An 18,037-nucleotide genomic window follows, 5' to 3' on the forward strand; every position below is an offset into this window, starting at 1 on the left:
ATATTTTATATCATACTTTTGTTTTTTTCAAGTAAGATCTTAACCATTTATTTCTATACATGTTACTTTACTTGTAGCATTGTAACAGGAAAGATTCATACCTTTGCTGCTTTTATGAGACGATTGAACCTCTTCCCCAGTACTTAGCTTACTCAAGATGTTCTGCATTGACCTTTTCATCCAGGTCTGGATCATGCCAAGGGACTGTAAAATGGGCTCCAGAGAACGCTAACTCCTTCCTTGTTTCTTTCCACTGCATTCTTTGGGAGTGCACTGAAAACCGAGGGGAAACACTTCAAATTATTTGACTGTGACATATAAAAGCAGTCAGGCAAGCTCACTTGAAGTTGAAGAGAAGCAGACTCATTTCAAACAGGCCTGGAAGACAATTATTCATATCCCAGTAAGAATGAAATGTTTGCCTGATGAGAAATCATTAACCAGTTTAGAGTCTACTCATGGAAAGTTAGAACAGTAAGAGGTGATCTTTTGAAGCATATAATATTTAAAGGTAGTGTAGGAAAATAACTGCAGATGCTGGTACAAATCGAAGGTATTTATTCACAAAATGCTGGAGTAAGTCACTAGGTCAGGCAGCATCTCAGGAGAGAAGGAATGGGTGTCGTTTCGGGTCGAGAACCTTCTTCAGACTGATGAATAAGATTTAAAGGTAGTTCGGCAGGGTGAATGTTTAGATGATATTTTCTACCTTGAGGGAATCCAGAAGGTTTCTGAATAAGAATGGGCCATTTGAAATGATGATCAGAAAGAATTTCTTCTTTTGTGGGCTCATGAATCTTTTGACTTCTGAAGCTTAGAGAATTACCGAGCCTGAGTTCTTGAATGCAATGAAGATTGAAATCGATTTTTGTTCTAATGGATTATGGAGAACAAGTACTAAACTAGAATTGAGGTTAAGATCAGGTCAGATTAGCCATAAATGTCAGGGCAAGCTTGGGCGATGACATGCCTTGTCTTACAGAACTGTTCATATTCACACTAACTATTGTATAATATGCCTTTATTGTTTTTTTTAGCCCAGAGCGGAATACTCTATTTCAGCATCGAAGAAAAATAGTAAGTTGTTTGGTTCTGAAATGGTTTTTATCTGACCAACCTCCTTCATGAAAGAATTTCATCAATCATTTGATTAGTGAACAGGATGCTCTTGCACACAAAGGCGACTAGCTACCTACAATGGGACCGATCTGCATACACCACATGTTCGATGCTGCTGTCTCGATGCACTATCGTATTCACACAGACAGAAGGCATGAGCTTCAATTGCAGGAGCAGGGCCAGTGTGGTTACTGGAGTTTTTTTTAAGTGCTGGAGGAACTCAGCAGGCCAGACAGCATCTGTAGAGGGAAATGGACAGATGATGTTTCAGGTCGGGACCCTTCTTCAGACCAATGGAGTAGTGGAGAGAAAGCTGGAAAACATCTTAATGTAGAAACAAAAAATTGCAGATGCTGGTTAATACACAAAAGGACACAAAATGCTGGAGTAACTCAGCAGGTCAGGCAGATTCTGGAAAACATGGATATGTGATATTTTGGATCGAGATCCTTCATCAGACTTAGTCTTAAGTCTTAAGTTATTTTCCAGCATTCTCCCTCTACTCCAATCTTCACTTTTCCAGATGTCTGCCCCTTACTCCATTCAGCACATATTCATGAGTCAAGAAAGTCTTTCATTTGAACAATGAAATTCTTACCTGTTGCAGCTTTGCAGGCCCAATAACCCACAAATAAATATATAATAATCTATAGTACATTAAATGAGCAATACTACGTAACCAGACCATCATAGTGCAAAACCAATGTCCGTAGTGAAACCAAGATAAAATCCACTGTAAATCATGGTTGCTGAGGTAATGGTTACTGCTGTCCAGTATGGTTTAAGAGCATGATAGTTGCTGAGAAGAAGTTATTCACCAATGTTTCTACATTTTATTTTTAAAAAGAGGACGCAGTTATGTGGCATCTTTCATGTCTCCTTTTAGGACAACCATAAGTAGTCTACAGCCACATCTTTACATGGAGATTTACACTATACACAGACTCCATGTGTAATCAAACCAAGGAACAATGAATGTTTGATGTGTCTTTTCTGTTTCTCACTTTTATCAATTTAGAAACAGATTCCAGATTTTAGTTTATGAACTTATGAACTTGTTTCTAGTTAATGACTTGCATTGTTTCCTCTGCAACTATGCTCACTATGCTTACTCTTCTCTAGAATGCACTACTTTATATGTATTTATATTCAAATTAATGGATCAATTACAAACACTGTTTAATGTTATTAATTCACTCTCATATTTATTTGAATTTTCAGACCAGGAAAGGGATTTGTTTGAGATTGATTTTCCAGTTTCCAATGAGATCAAAATTGGCCAGGTAGGATCAGTCATAATGATGGTGAGATGAACTGAATTCTCATGTATTTGTGTGGATTTCTATGCTGGACGGAGCTAATGGGATTTACTTTCAGCAAGCACAATTTAAAGCAGAGTCTGGATATTTATTGAAAACACAATTAAAAGGAAAAGTGATCTAGCAAGTAATTTAAAAAAACCATTTGCAGGGAAACTGAGCATTAAAGTAATAAAAATAAAGAGACAGAGCTAAACTGATAGGAATCATTAACTTGGCCTCGAAAAAGAATAGAGCACTCAGTACATCTGCACAGTGGGAAGCATTCAAAGAAGAAACAGTAAGAGTTCAGGGTCAGTATGTCCCTGTCAGGAAAAAAGCCAAGGGAAGACACAAAATGCTGGAGTAACTCAGCAGAAAGGCAGCATCTCTTGAGAGAAGGAATGGGTGACGTTTTGGGTCGAGACACTTCTTCAGTCTGTATTATGTGCAGTTCTGCATAATAAGAGTATTGTGTGCAGTTCTGATTTAGGGTAAGGGGTTAGTGATTCAGAGGGGTTCTGAGGGGATCCTTTTTCACCCAAAAAGTATCTGGAGTACACAGAGTGGTGGAAGCACAGTTGCTGACAGCATTTATCAGCATAGATGGACAGTTGGATCACCTAGGCATTTAAAGCTCTGGGCCAAATGCTGAAAAGTAGGAGTGATTACGAACAGATCCCACTGATTGGCATGGACATGTTAGGCCGAAGTACCTGGTTCAATGCTGTATGACTCCATAGCTCTGTCTATTGTACATGGTGAAAGGATTGGTAAGATATCCTGATTATTTGGCCAAAAGGGATAAGAAAAGGAGTTCCAATATTGTATGAAAGATTGCTTTATAAGTTCATGATAAATTTCCAAACAAAGATCAAATGATGGAGAATGAACCAGACCCATAAGAAAGATCAAAATAGGCAATAGTGACCATAATATAACATTTTAAATAACTGAGAAATTATTTACATGAAAGGTAAAGATTAGAAAAGGGTTGATTTGAAAAGGCTGATAGCGGGACCAATATAAAATAAAATGAATGGACATGATATATAGAATAACAATGGAAAATATTTAACATCATGTCCACCAATAATAGATATTATACTATAAAAAGAATAAACTATTATCCATTGAGGCAATAATTAGGTACCGAAAGAGTGATGGACCTTGTAGATGGAGAGTACAGGACAAGGAGAATATGAATAGACTTGGACAGAAATGAACAAAATGAAAGCAAAAAGGACCATTCAAATTAAATTACTCGGAACATGATACAAAATAAGGAAAGTCAGATTGCAACAGGGTGGCGAGAACAAATAACATAGTCATACAGGAGAAGGGGGAAAAAGGGGGGTTGAGGGGGGATGGAGTGGATGAGTATCGTCAGTTGGGGGAGGGTTGCTGGGCCCTCAGGAGAGGTCCTGGGGTGTGCAGTAGCAAGTTTCGTTCAAATTGGTGTTATGTTTTAAAGGTTTTTGACATTTTACACTTTAATAAATCCCTTAAATCCCTTTTCCACTTGCCGTGCCCAAGATGGCCACCGGGGGTGGGATCCGCCCAGGGACCCGCCCGAGTGACGGGAGTGACGGCCAATGAAGAGGGGGGGGAGGAGAGTGGAAGAGGTGGGGCCCGCTGCGATGGCCGCCCGGGGCCGGGGTGAGTGGCTCCCTCAGGAGAGGTTTGGACCCAATGGGTCCACCCTATTCTAGTATCCCTCTAAACTTGTCCTATCCATGTACCTATCTAACTGCTTCTTAAACGTTGCGATAGTCCATGCCTCAACTACCTCCTCCAGCAGTTCATTCCATACCCCCACTACCCTTTGCGTGAAAGTTACCCCTCAGATTTCTATAAAATCTTTCTCCCATCACCGTAAACCTGTGCCCCTGGTTCTCGATTCCCCCACTCTGGGAAAGAGAATCTGTGCATCCGCCCAATCTATTCCTCTCATTATTTTATACACCTCTATAAGATCACCACTCATCCTCCTGCATTCCATGGAATAGAGTCCCAGCCTGCTCAATCTTTGCTTATAGCTGAGACCCTTGAGGCCTGGCAACATCCTTGTAAATCTTCTCTGCACTATTTCCACTTTGACAACAACTTTCCTACAACATGATGCCCTGAACTGAACACAATTCTCTGAATGTGGCCTCATCAAAGTCTTATATAGCTGCAACATGACATCCCAATTTCTGTACTCAAAACTTTGACTGATGGAGGCCAATGTGCCAAAAGCCTTTTTGTCCACCCCATTTACCTGTGATGTCACCTTCAGGGAACTTGGAGAGAATAAATCTCTATCCCAGCCAAATCGTACCTGGAGTTTTGAAGAATCTAGAGACGAGTTGGCAGAACCATTGTTACATGTATTTAATCATGTTTTAGCAGAAGCTGCCGTTCTTGATGACTGGTAGTGAACACACTTCAAGGTTTGAAAGTTAGAGGAAAGATGTATAATTCAAAGAGGCAGAAGGGGAATCCTGAAGTCCATTGCTGGAATCGCAATCTGGATTCATATTTTCAATTTATAATCTAAAGTACAATTTTTAAGTTTGAAGAAAGTGCCAAGTGGGAGGGATGCTCAACAATGGGGAATATCAAAATCCAAAATACAAGTGGCATTTAAAAAAAGTTTTACTTTTTGAGATATACTTGGAAAATATAGTTCTGTTGTAACCTGCAGGACTGCCACTCTGAAATAATCTCCAATGAAATCTAGATCTGCCACGCAGTTATACTTGAGCAGATAACTACACTTTACACAAGATAATTTTACCCTGTTTGAAGAAGGATCCTGACCCAAAACGTCACCTATCAATGTTCTCCAGAGATGCTGCTTGACCTGCTGAGCATTTTGTGTTTTTCTTTGGTAAACCAGCATTGGCAGATCCTTGTTTTTACATCACTCTGTTTTATGTTGGTTTCCCTGCAGGCATATTTGACAAATTTTCTGTTGTTTAATGTACCTATTTGCTTTTATTCCTTCGAAAAAGAAGCCATCATCCCATCATGCTCTATGCTTATGCCAAGGCATTTAGCATGTCATGATATCACCATTCGACACTGTCGTGTGGTTCGAGCTGAGCTCATTCCCCGTGATTGTGCATCATTTGATGCAGGTGAAATGAGGGCGGAGCAACAAATATTAGCAATTAGTGGCAAGGGAAAACAGTCATGGATGACTGACAGCTCTAAGAAGCACCAGGTTTTCATGCAGAGTATGTGAAGAACAGTAATTCAATGCCAAGGGAAAGATGGCCAAGCACGCTGTGTAGCCGGCCCGCCGGCCTCACCATCTGCTTCTGGCCCTCTACCTCCCACAGTGCCCACAGCATACTCTTTTTATGGCACAACAAGCTGGTAGATGGTCGATCTGCTAAGGTTTAAACCATCACGTGCTTCCCTGTTCTGCAAGAGGGAGGGAGTGTGTTTCTGCAGATGAGAGCCGGACCTGATTGTGAATGAACCTGAGATCATTCCCATTTCTCATAGAAACACTAAGTCTACCATGATCGCCTAGAACAATCGTGATCACCTGAAGGGTTCAGAGAGGAGAATCCCACACATGTTTTCACCAAATTGTCCAATGTTGTAATTTTATTATTTTAGGATCTTTTAATTAATTGCTACCAGTTCATTGGTTACACGAATTAAACAAGTACAGGCCATTTGGCCGACGATGTTCTATAGAGATAGTCATAGAGTTATAGCACTGTAATTTACAGAAACAGACTCTACCTGTTCATGCCAACTAAATCTCATTGGTCAAATAATGCAGTCTTTGGAGTAAAGGTTCCTTACCTATGCATCTGGATTTTCATTGGAGTAAGACTTTATTGTGCTGTGTGTGCATGATGGCTACCTAAGAATAAAATGTAGTACTTTAGAAATGTATTCCTTGCTGTAAAGTATTTAACAAACTTGAGTCAGGTCAGTTTGACCCTTCCCATAAAGGGTCTTGCGAAGGATTGGCAACAAAGGCTAAATAAGAACATCAATGATAACATGAATATTTTTAATTATTCAATCACAACTCTAACATAATTGTCAATGTTTTGTTAATCTTTTGCAGTTGCTTGCAATACCAATGGTGATAAATGGACAGTATTCTATCAAGTAATACCTGAAATCTCCAAATTAACTTTGTAGCTAGCTTTTGTTGCTGGAATTCATCAAGTGTTCTTCTGTTTTATTGAATTCCTTTAGGTCACAAAGAATATGATTGGGCCATTTTCTTCAATCAAATTACCAATAATCTTTCTGCCTCTAGTCCCTGGCATTGTTCATGCAAATCTTGAGTTTGTATTTGCTTATGGAGCCTACAGAAATGTAAGTCATGTCATCAAAAGCAGCAGTTTAGTTTCCTGCTTGGCTCAACATGTCTCTGAATCAGAAGGCAGTGCATTCACTTTCCACAATGGGCAGACATATTTTCTAGATGCTCATTGAAATGTGGCCTTTAGCCTATGCTCCAATATAATAGAAGCTTCTATAAATATAGTGTCTTGAATATTCCATAAACGTAGTGCCTTGAATGTAATGAAAATTTCTCAGCGCATCCTAATAAATACACTTAATTCCTTAAACCAAGGGACTGTGGACTGGTCCAGGTTGTTATTCCAGGATTAGATTATTATTTTCTGTTAGCCAGAGTGCCTTGTATACCTCCATGGCTATTACTAAGGGGAGTACTGTGGAGTATTTTAAACATAAGATTTCTCCCATCCTTCCTTCACTCAATATCTGGAGTAATGCAAGAATTATCCATTCAGATGCTCAGCCATTGAATGTATTGAAGGCTACGATCAATGGATGTCTATGGGCCATCAAGGAAAATGGGAATTGGGAGGGAAAGCGGAATTGTGGTTGAGGATCAGTGGTGATTTGTTGAATGATGGAGCAGACTTGTTGAACCATATGGCTTATTCTTCCTTCTAGTTACCATGTTCATGTGTTTACTTTTCTGTCCAAGGTATTCTGGTTTCCCAGAATCATCCAGTACTAACTCACAGACTATGGGTGATTACAAAATTCATTCTTTTGTTTTCCTAAGAAAATTGTGCCAAATGAATCTTTATTATTTTAGGGTCTTAATTTCTATTAGTTCTTGCAAATTATACAGAAATAGGTTATTCGGCCCACAATGTCGGTGCCGAACATGATGCCAATTTAAACTTTAACAAAGAACATATTATGAACGGCGTGCAGCGTAGGTTCACTAGGTTAATTCCCGGAATGGCGGGACTGTCGTATGTTGAAAGGCTGGAGCAATTAGGTTTGTATACACTGGAATTTAGAAGGATGAGGGGGGATCTTATTGAAACATATAAGATAATTAGGGGATTGGACACATTAGAGGCAGGAAACATGTTCCCAATGTTGGGGGAGTCCAGAACAAGGGGCCACAGTTTAAGAATAAGGGGTAGGCCATTTAGAACGGAGATGAGGAAGAACTTTTTCAGTCAGAGAGTGGTGAAGGTGTGGAATTCTCTGCCTCAGAAGGCAGTGGAGGCCAGTTCATTGGATGCTTTCAAGAGAGAGCTGGATAGAGCTCTTAAGGATAGCGGAGTGAGGGGGTATGGGGAGAAGGCAGGAACGGGGTACTGATTGAGAGTGATCAGCCATGATCGCATTGAATGGCGGTGCTGGCTCGAAGGGCTGAATGGCCTACTCCTGCACCTATTGTCTATTGTCTATAAGAAATATGGTTGAGGCAACAGTCAAATTGGAGGAACCTCCTATTGCACTGGGGTAGTTTGCAACCCAGCGGGATGAACATTGAATTTTCTAATTTTAAGTAACTTCTACTTATACTCTCCCCCCCCTCCCCCATTTCACCCTTCCTCCACCCTAGTCATTTTACCAGTTCCATAGTTATCCACATTGTTTCCCTCTTGAGATCACATATTCCCTAGCCAACAATGGGCTGACCAGCCACCGCTTGCCTGAGGTCGTTTGTGGCCAGCCTTGATTGGTCCTGATCTTTTCTTGCCTCCAGCTCTTCATCCCCCCCCCCCCCCCCTCCACTATACCCCCTACTTTCTTGAGTAAGTAGATGGGTCTGAAAATGTGTCCTGTCCCGAAACATCACCCATCCTTTTTCTCCAGCATCTGCAGTTCTTTGTTTCTACTCTGTAAAAAAAACTTGCCTCACACATTAATGAGTTTGGAGTATCTGCAGATGGAGTATTTGTCATATTATGAAGAGATGGATTCCTGAGTTGCTGTCTTCTCAGGACTACTGCAAACCCAATTTATTAACACCGTGCTCAATAGTTTATGATAAATGAAATATTATTATAAAATCTGTAAGAAGTAAGACTCGGGAATATTGATGGGTTGCTGTACCGATCATTTAGATCTCCTTAAGAAACTATTCAGTTCCATGTGATTGTCCTTTAGCTGGTACACTGGCTATGTAAGCTGAAGGATTTCTTCTCGCACCAGCTGTCAAAAAGTGAATAAAATAGGGCAGATCACAAGTAAATATTCATTGTCACAGAATGAAAATATATAAGATGAGTTTCAATATATTTGTGTAACAAAATTCTCTTTGATTCTCATGATAGAATATTACACTGTGATCTCCACCACTAAACAATAACATGCTTGGAAGTATTGCAACTATTTAATTAAGCACAGCAGGTAATGCAGATTAACCCTGATGATTTATTTATTCTGCTCCTCAAAATAGATCGTAATTAAAGTTCAAGCAGAGGCCATTGACGTACCAGTCTGGATTTCAAATCCTAATATAGACTTGAAAATCTGCATGTATGACCGGCTTTATCAAGATGGCATTCGTGTTCACAACAGGTATGCTGATAGGAGAGAAATGGCCCTTTATGGTAGAACGCTCCTGACGTAAAGACAGTGAGGTGAAACGCAACGTGAATCTGCAAAGGTAATCCGTAGTAATTCAGGTGTAGCAGATATTTCAGAACATTATGCGTGGTAAAGGTCATTTTAAGAGGAACAACGTTATCAAGGTCTTACTGTGTCACAACACGGAAAAAGGCCAGTGAACCCATTAGAGTTATCGTCATAGGACATATGGAAACAAGCCATTTTGTGTCACATCCACGTTGACCCATTTGTACTAATCCCATTTCCCAGCACTTGGCCCGTCCCTTCCCTCCTGAAGCTCACTTCCTAAATGCTGTCATCAACTCAGCTTCCATGACTCTCTCAGGCAGTGCATTAGACGTACTCACCACTCTCTGGGTGCAAAAAGGTATCTCTCATATCCCCTCTGAATCTTTTTTCCCTTATCCTAAATATATGTCCTCTGTTATGGAGAAGGGTTTCTTGCAGTCTACCCTATATATGCTTTTCATAATTTTGCATACCTCAGTCATGTCCCCTCTTCTCCAGGGAGAATGGACCTACCTTCATCAGTCTCTGCCTATAAATCAAACGCTCCATCCCAGGCAATATGCTGGTGAATCTGCTCTACACCCTCTCCGTAACAATCACATGCTATCTGTCGGGAGTTTGCATGTTCTCCCTATGCCCACATGGGTTACCTCCGGGTGCTCTGGTTTCTTCCCATGCTCCAAAGGTGTGCAGGTTTGTAGGTAAATTACTTATTTTGTTGCTCTGTTTACAGTTAAGTTAGCAGACTGACAAACTTTTTTTATTATTTTAGTAGTTTGTCGGTGCAAGATAAGTAATAAAAGATTAACACAGGGAAACTTTGATCTCCAACTTCTCTTTCATCCTGATCAACTTGACTAAATTGCAATCTTGGGAAACTCTAACACTTGCCATGGCTTCCCATGGTTCCATCAATGGCTCCACAGTCTTTTACATCAATCAATGTATATCTGTTTTCAAACACGGATGACGTCTTCTGCCTTGTAATTATTCTTCAAAATTCAATCTAATATTGTAAACCATACTTCATATCTGTTAGTGAAAAGTTTCCAAAGATGATATGCACCCTTTGATGTAAAGGAACAGAAACTTTCGGAAACCTGAACAAAAACCTGAGCTTGACATCACACTTGTGCCCTCATCAGCAACAATTCCCAGGCTACATAACCATTTGATGGTCTTCTGTAATTCCATATTTTTGCACTAATCCATATATACTTCAGTAACTCTCCTTTACATTGGCTTATTGTTACAAGGGAACAGGTTCAAGGATCTGACAAGTAGAACAGAAAAAGGCTCACTCGTCTGTTTAGTTGCAAATCAGTTTTATTGGCAAGAGAGGACAAAAACAATACTTGTCTCGGTGTGCACGGGGTCCAGTTTAACAGCACCGCACCTCTCTCTCTCTCTGCCTCCATCCATGGCGCTGATCACAACTCAGCCCATCGGTGAACCCCTCTCGCTCATGCACTTGAACTAACTTCTGGCTTATTGGCTCTTGCCTTTATATAGGTAAGAAAATCAGCCGTTGAAACAACAGCCGGTAAGTCCTAGCTAATAGCACTGCTCCCAAATTCAAACTATAACTAATGGCAGGGGACTGCATCCCAGCAAGCCCCACCCCACATCCTTTGGGAACAAAGTGCTATCAGCCGCAGCATGGCGTGCAAAGCAACAGCACTCCACACGGTGCGTAAAGGTAATGCAGAGCGCTGTCGGCTTTGCGTGTGAGAATTTAAATAAAGACCTGCCGGCTGCAGCACTATGGGTACTAAATGTAGCGCTACAGGCCACAGCGCCATGGGCTTGAAACATAGCGCTATGTCCACAGCACTATGGGTCACAGACTGTTCGGGCAAATTTTTCGTATAACACTTACGTAATGTACACAAGAGTTCGATGGAAGCCTAATTAGACCTACTAATCCATTTATGCGATCTCTGGTAGCTTATTCCAACTCCATGTCCAATTTATTCTGAGTGGCTTTCATCAACATTAACGATGTTTCGACACCTCAACCTTTTTTACACAGATCTCATCCTTGTACGTGTATTTTTTTAATGGTAATCTTTGCTTCCCAGATTATCTGCATGTTGAGGATGTGGAAGGTCATTAAATGCACATATTTATCCCCTGCTCAACATTACAAGTAATCCTGTCAATATCAGATTGCTCTTTGTGGGAATCTGCCACACATAAGCGTGTTTATGAGAAGTACTATATTAGGGCACGTAAAAATCAAAAAGATGCCAGATGCTGGAAAGTTGAAACAAAAATACATAATGCATAATGCAGGTCAAGTTGTTTTCTGGAAAGAAAATTAATGTTTCAAGTGAAAAATGCTTCATCAGAGCTTTAAATGCAAGAGTTGCTTTCTTGCTATCTGTAAAAAAACACCATATATTGCAGGTAACCTTGAGCCATTAGATAATTTCAGACACTTTTTTGGTCATCTCTTTTTACAGAATCAAGAACACTGCCATGCGAAATGACACTATAATTACTGTGGATGTTGTGATGGACCCCTTGGCTTTGTCAGGCAGCTGGTACCATCTGTGGAAAAAATGAAATATTTTTTGTCAAAGCATACTAATCCTTTGCTTTTAGCAGCAACAGGGTTAAGAATTGAACATTCCAATGAATTAACTTATTTCACTTGCCACAGAAGTTGCAGATACAACAGCAACATTTGAGTGGCATTTCAACAGGCACATGAACAGGCAGCAGCGGGTGGATACCGACCAGATGCAGGCAGAATGGGTTAGTTTAATTTGGCATCATGGTCAGCAAAGATATGGTGGACCGAATGGCCTGTGCTCTGCTGATCTATGTCTGACCCGCTTATCGTCCATCATCTCCTGCTTTATTTTCATCAAAGTTATTAACGTTGACTCTTTTAAAAAAAATAGTCAACAAATATCAAATTCCTTTTCACCTATTCCTTTTTTTCCCTAACCCACTGAGTTACTCCAGCATTTTGTGTCTGCCTTTGGTGTAAACTAGCATCTGCAGTACCTTCCTACACGATATAAAATCATATTATGTCGGGGATCATTTACACAAATCTTTAGTGTGTTCCTGGTGAAAAAGGGGATGGTTTATTTGGTGCATTAGTTACACACAAGGCCACTGACGTCACTGGCCAGCCGTGCCTCTGACAATTGTCAGATCAGCTGGTAATATCTTGCGGTTTGAAGTGTTTGGAACTTATTAATAATTTAAGCCATTTAATTCAGACATACCATATGATTGTGATTAGTGAGAAAGGATTACGTCTACATGAGAGGTCGAACCATATTTTCTTGCAGTTGCTCTGGAATTTCTTACTGATGTCATATATTTGCTTCTCTTGCTGCTTCATATTTAATCAGCAACTTGACTAGTCTGAGAACTCTTTCATTAAAGGATAACTGTCCAAGTAGAAAACCCACCAACTGCCACAACAGATCAACAATAGTTCTCACTAACTCACCAGAAGGGAAGAGTCCCGACCCAAAATGTCACCCATTCTTTTTCTCCAGAGATGCGGCCTAACCCGCTGAGTTACGTCAGCACTTTGTGTCTATCTTTGGTGTACACCAGCATTTGCAGCTCTTTGTTTTTACTGTGTAAAAACACTTTCCTCACATATTAACGAGTTAATAGTATTTACACTGGAGTATTTGTCACACGTACGTGCAGCCATATTTCGGAGAGTCTGTTCTCTCCAACTCAGAGCAACCCGCTGGATTAGTAACTCATCTATTAAGTTATGTATCTACTCCCATCACTATCAGCATACTGCAGCTACTGTATATAGGGTGCACTGCAGGCACTAACCAGGGTTTTGTGATAGCACCTCTCAGTCATGCCCTAACCCTGCAGCATCTGGCAGGAGAAGGACAGCAGACCCCTGGGATACAGCCCCTGCAAATTTCCCTCCAAGACATACAGGATCCCTGTCGAGACATATTCCTCACTGCCTCTGGAATCCTTACTTAATGGAATTAATGAAACAGTCTCATCACAGGAGCTGCAGCCAACATCAGCTTTTGAAAGATGCCGAGGATGAGGAACAGCTGTCAGCCTTGCAGTGGTGTTCATATCCTGTGAATGAATAAAACCACCTCATGCCCATTCATTCCTCCCTTGCATTAGGGACAGCACAGTGGCGCAGCTGATAGAACTGCTTCCCCTTGGCGCCAGAGACCCAGGCGAGTGACCTCGTGATATCGTGACCTCACGTGCTGTCTGTGTAGTTTGTACATTCTCACTGTCACCATGTGGGTTTCCTCTGGGTGCTCCAGTTTTCTTCCACATCCCAAGGACCTGCAGTTTTGTAGATTAATTGGCCTCTATAAATTGTCCCTAGTGTGTAAGGAGTCAATGATGCGGGTGCTCCAGTTTCCTCCCGTATTCTAAAGATGTGCAGGTCTGTAGGTTATTTGGCTTCTGTAAATTGTCCCCATTGTGTAGGATAGAACTAATGCATGGATGATCATTGGTCAGCATGGACTCGGTGGGCCGAAGGGCCTGTTTCCACACTGTATCTCTAAAAAAAAAACAACTAATTATTACTAAATTTGAGTATGTTTTACTTTTATTCTTGAGGCTATTGAATGTTTGGTGACCAAGTAGTATTTTAATACTACTTGGGCATCTATGCTGTACAGATATTTATAGCAAGCAGAAAGTCATTACCGTGGCAACAAAGATCTTTTTGATAGGTGAGAGATCCTCCTGAAACACCCCTAATCACCATTGCCCATTTGACAATTCTATATGAGTTTTGGCATGCTACTGTGTGACGAGCTGGTCAGTAGCAGTTAATGGCATGTATAATGGGGCTAAGTACCTGATGAATGGCACAGATAATTATCAGTGTCTTGTGTATTTCTGAATCTGATGTTCATGTCCTGTGAGTGGTGTGAACAATGTTGGCCTTGCATTAGCAGCTTGTGCTGCCTTCACTGCAGAGAACAGCTGGCAATGGAAAGCAGGTCAATCTTCTTCAACGAATTCATCCACATTCATCTACAGTGCTCACATTTAGAGTTTAGAGTTTATAGATACAGCGTGGAAACAACCCCTTCGGCCCACCGAGTCCGTGACGACTAATGATCACCCATGCACCAGTTCTATCTATACACTACGGACAATTTACAGAAGCCAATTAACCTACAGACCTGCATGTTTTGAAATGTGGGAGGAAACCGGAGCACCCGGAGAAAACCCACGAGTCCCGTGGAGAATGTGCAAAATCCACACAGACAGCACCATTAGTTAGGATTGAACCCGTGTCTCTGCCGATGTAAGTGCAGCAACTCTGCCCCTGTGCCACTGTGTGGCCCTACCTCCAGTCAACAACTCCAGGCATTACCTGCTTTGTTGCCTGCTCGTAATTTGTTTTGTCTTCACCATTATCTATTTGATTTTCTAAATAATCATACGTACCCACAGTATATTTTATTTTATCCCTTGGAGTGCAGGGATTCATTGGAGTGGAAGGATATTGTTCCTTGGAGTGCAGGAAGTGAATGGTGTATAAAACCTTGAGGGAAATACATAGGGTGAATACACAACCTTTTTTTCATAAGGGTAGGTTAATCAAGAACTAGAGGGCATAGGTTTAAAGTGAGAGGGGAGAGATTGAATAAGAATTTGAAGGGCATATGGAACGAGCTGTCAGAGGAAGTAGTTAAGGGGATACATAATATTTAGAAGACATTTGGACAGTTGGATGGAAAAGGTTTAGAGAGATATAGACAACACACGGGCAAATGGGACTAGCGTAGATAGGGCTTCTTGGTCGGCATGGATGTGTCGGGCCGAATGGCTAGTTTGCATGCTTCAGGAGAAAATAAGCCTCCTAAGTTCTTGCATTTGTACTCTTTAAAGTTGTAAAATATTTTGCTTTTAGAATTCACTAAACCTCTAATCCACATTCTTGAATTCAAGCATACGCAAGTTAAATTGCAGTGTTTTATACAGCATACTCTGAAATTGTGCAGCAGTGTTTGTTTTTAAATATTAGTCTCAAGGCCTATGGCTAAAGCAACCACTCATATCACTTTTAAATTTCTCTAATTTTTAATTGTTAAAGACATTATAAAATTGCCATTATCCATTTATGCAGCCTAATGTCTATTCTTATTATTGTCAAAGTGTTGCATAATGTTAAGTTCATGCAATGATGATAATCATTGCCTCAGGTTGTGAGTAAGAAATATGAAGACTCGTCCAAGCGCAGTTATCAATTTTTCTCTGTGTGTGTGTGTGTGTATGTGTGTGTGTGTGTGTGTGTGTGTGTGTGTGTGTGTGTGTGTGTTGGATAGTGGATGAGTGAGTGAATGTATGTGTGTGTGTTGTTGGCGTGTATGTGTGTCTGTGTGTGTCTGTGTGTGTGTTGGTTGATGAGTATGCATGTGTTGATTGGTGGGTGTGCATGTATGTGTGTTCCATCTTAAGAAATGCATGGTTTTGCTCCCTCTCAACTTTGAAACATGTATAAAATACCTCACAATCTCCATTAGTGCTTTACAATGAAGTCACTGGTGGATTATAGAACGTATAGCATGTCAATTTGTGTTCAAAAGACTTCCATAAATAGCAGAATGATGATGATCAGAGGCAAAGCACAAAGTGCTGGAGAAACTTTAGTGGATCAGGCAGCAACTGAGGAAGGAATGGACAGATGATGATCAGATAATGCTTTTGGATGATCCTGACGAAGCCACAAGAAATGCCTCAACCAATTTATGAACTACACTATAGTAATTTGTTCCATTTCATTAACTTGGTTAAATTTATATTTGAAGCAAAAAACAAACTGCAAAGGGAGCCACCCTGGGTGGATGGGTAAAAGTGGAAATAGAGTACAGAGGGAGTGGGATGCCTGAAATTGGAAAATTCAAAGTTTGTACCATTGAGTGTGGTCTACCCAAGTGAAATGTAAGGTACAGGTCTTGTATCTACATTGGTATTTGCCTTGTGCTTTGTTTTTCCAGGGATTCCATAGCGCACCAGGTGAAGTTTGTAGTAAGCGAAGAGTTGAAAAATCATTTGGAATTTTTACCTAAAAGTAATTATATCCAAGCACACTCCAGTTTAAATTTTCAACTCAAATTTGTGCCAAGGTAAGTAAGGCTTTATCACATTAGTAAATACAAGGTGAGCCATATGGCTGAATAAAACCTACTGTACTAGAGGGGTGCATACACAACATGGGCAACAGTTTTAGAGAATTGCCAACAACTTGTATTATTGCAATTTTTCAAACATAGTAAATCGTCTGAGGCACTTTTAAGGAAAGAAAGGAGTGCACTGGAGTGTAAAGACGTATATGCAGTGTTAAGGTATGGGTGCTTAAGAACTGAGGTCAAAAACCTGACCAGAAAGGTGGGTTGAAAATAAAAGTGGAGCAATGTGGAAGTTTGGAGGGAACTGCAAGGCAAAGCCTGATGCGACTCAATGGCGATGGGGTCAGGTGCAAGGCAAAGAATTGTAGAGAACTTGACAACACCAGTGGATCAGATGGTAATAAAGGCATATGGCATGCTTGCCTTCACCAGTCATGATACTTAGTATAAAAGTTGGGAAGTTATGTTACAGCTGCGTAAAACTAGTTCAGTCGCATTTGGAGTATTGTGTGCAGTTTTGGTTGCCAGACTACAGGAAGGATGTGAAAGCTTTGGAGAAGTTGCGAAGGTGGTTCACCGGGATATTGCCTGGATTGGAGAGTAATAGCTGTAAAGGAGGCAATGGAAACATTTGGATTGTTTTCTCTGGAGGATTGGAAGCTGAGGGATGACCTGATGGAAGTTTATAAAATGATGAGAGGCATCGATAGGGTAGATAGTCAGTCGTTTTCCTCAGAGCACAGGGCATAGATATCATGTAAGCTTGAGAAAGCTTATAGGAGATTTCCAAGACGCAAGTTTTTGTTTACACAGTGATAGGTGCCTGGAATGTGTGGCCATGGGAGGTGAGGGTCGAAGCCGATATATTTCAGAGGCATTTAGCGGACACATAAACAGGTACAGAATTGAGGAATAATGACCACCTGCTGGCAAATGGGATTGGTTTAGATTAGCGTCAAGGTCGACACAGACACGGTGGGCAAAAGTGCCTGTTCCTGTGCTGTGGTGTTCTATGTTCTATAATTTATAAATTGCTGTTGAGAGTGTAAAATAGAAAGTTTATGATAGCAACTGTAATCTGTGAATGACCTGTGGTTAACTAAGAGATGCAAGCAAGTGAAATACCGCAAAGAAATAAAAACGGCTGAGAAAAGAAATCATACAAGTAATAACTGAATTGTAAATTCGGATATAATGTTCATCAGATGACTCTCAAAGACAAATAATGTACCATGAAAACTATTTTGCTTTGTCTTAATTTATTCACATTCTTTTAGCATTAAAAATAGATTAAAAGAAAAACATAAAATGCAGATACATTATGATCTGAGTTTATCATTTCCTGTGCAAAATTATAAGTGATTTTCTGTGGACTTCATGACTGTAGTTTTGGGTAATTTATTATACATGCAAAATTAATTACTAAGCAAATGTAAATAAATGAAATACATAATTAATATTTATAGTGAGGTTATACTTAGCGACAAGTACTATTTCTCGGAGGGTTGCATTTGCAAAGCAATGAGAGTTTAAAGTTATCCTTTGATCAGTAACACAGATTAAACTAATGAAGCTGCTGTACAGACACATTGAAATCATCTGCAACTGTGAGAAGAAATC

General features: G+C 40.4%; 1 protein-coding gene across 4 annotated transcripts in view; it reads left to right on the forward strand.

The window, feature by feature from the left end:
- cfap74 (cilia and flagella associated protein 74) overlaps positions 1–18,037 on the forward strand; it is a 121,928-nt gene that overhangs the window by 61,456 nt on the left and 42,435 nt on the right. For all 4 annotated transcript variants that reach the window (XM_078425110.1, XM_078425112.1, XM_078425111.1 and 1 more), the window contains 5 exons: positions 1,038–1,077; positions 2,341–2,402; positions 6,630–6,752; positions 9,118–9,239; positions 16,286–16,414. In XM_078425110.1, the coding sequence (XP_078281236.1) occupies positions 1,038–1,077; positions 2,341–2,402; positions 6,630–6,752; positions 9,118–9,239; positions 16,286–16,414 (476 nt within the window). The remainder of the gene's footprint in view (positions 1–1,037; positions 1,078–2,340; positions 2,403–6,629; positions 6,753–9,117; positions 9,240–16,285; positions 16,415–18,037) is intronic.

Source organism: Rhinoraja longicauda, chromosome 30 (assembly GCF_053455715.1).
Source record: "Rhinoraja longicauda isolate Sanriku21f chromosome 30, sRhiLon1.1, whole genome shotgun sequence".
In the NCBI taxonomy this organism is placed as follows: domain Eukaryota; kingdom Metazoa; phylum Chordata; class Chondrichthyes; order Rajiformes; family Arhynchobatidae; genus Rhinoraja; species Rhinoraja longicauda.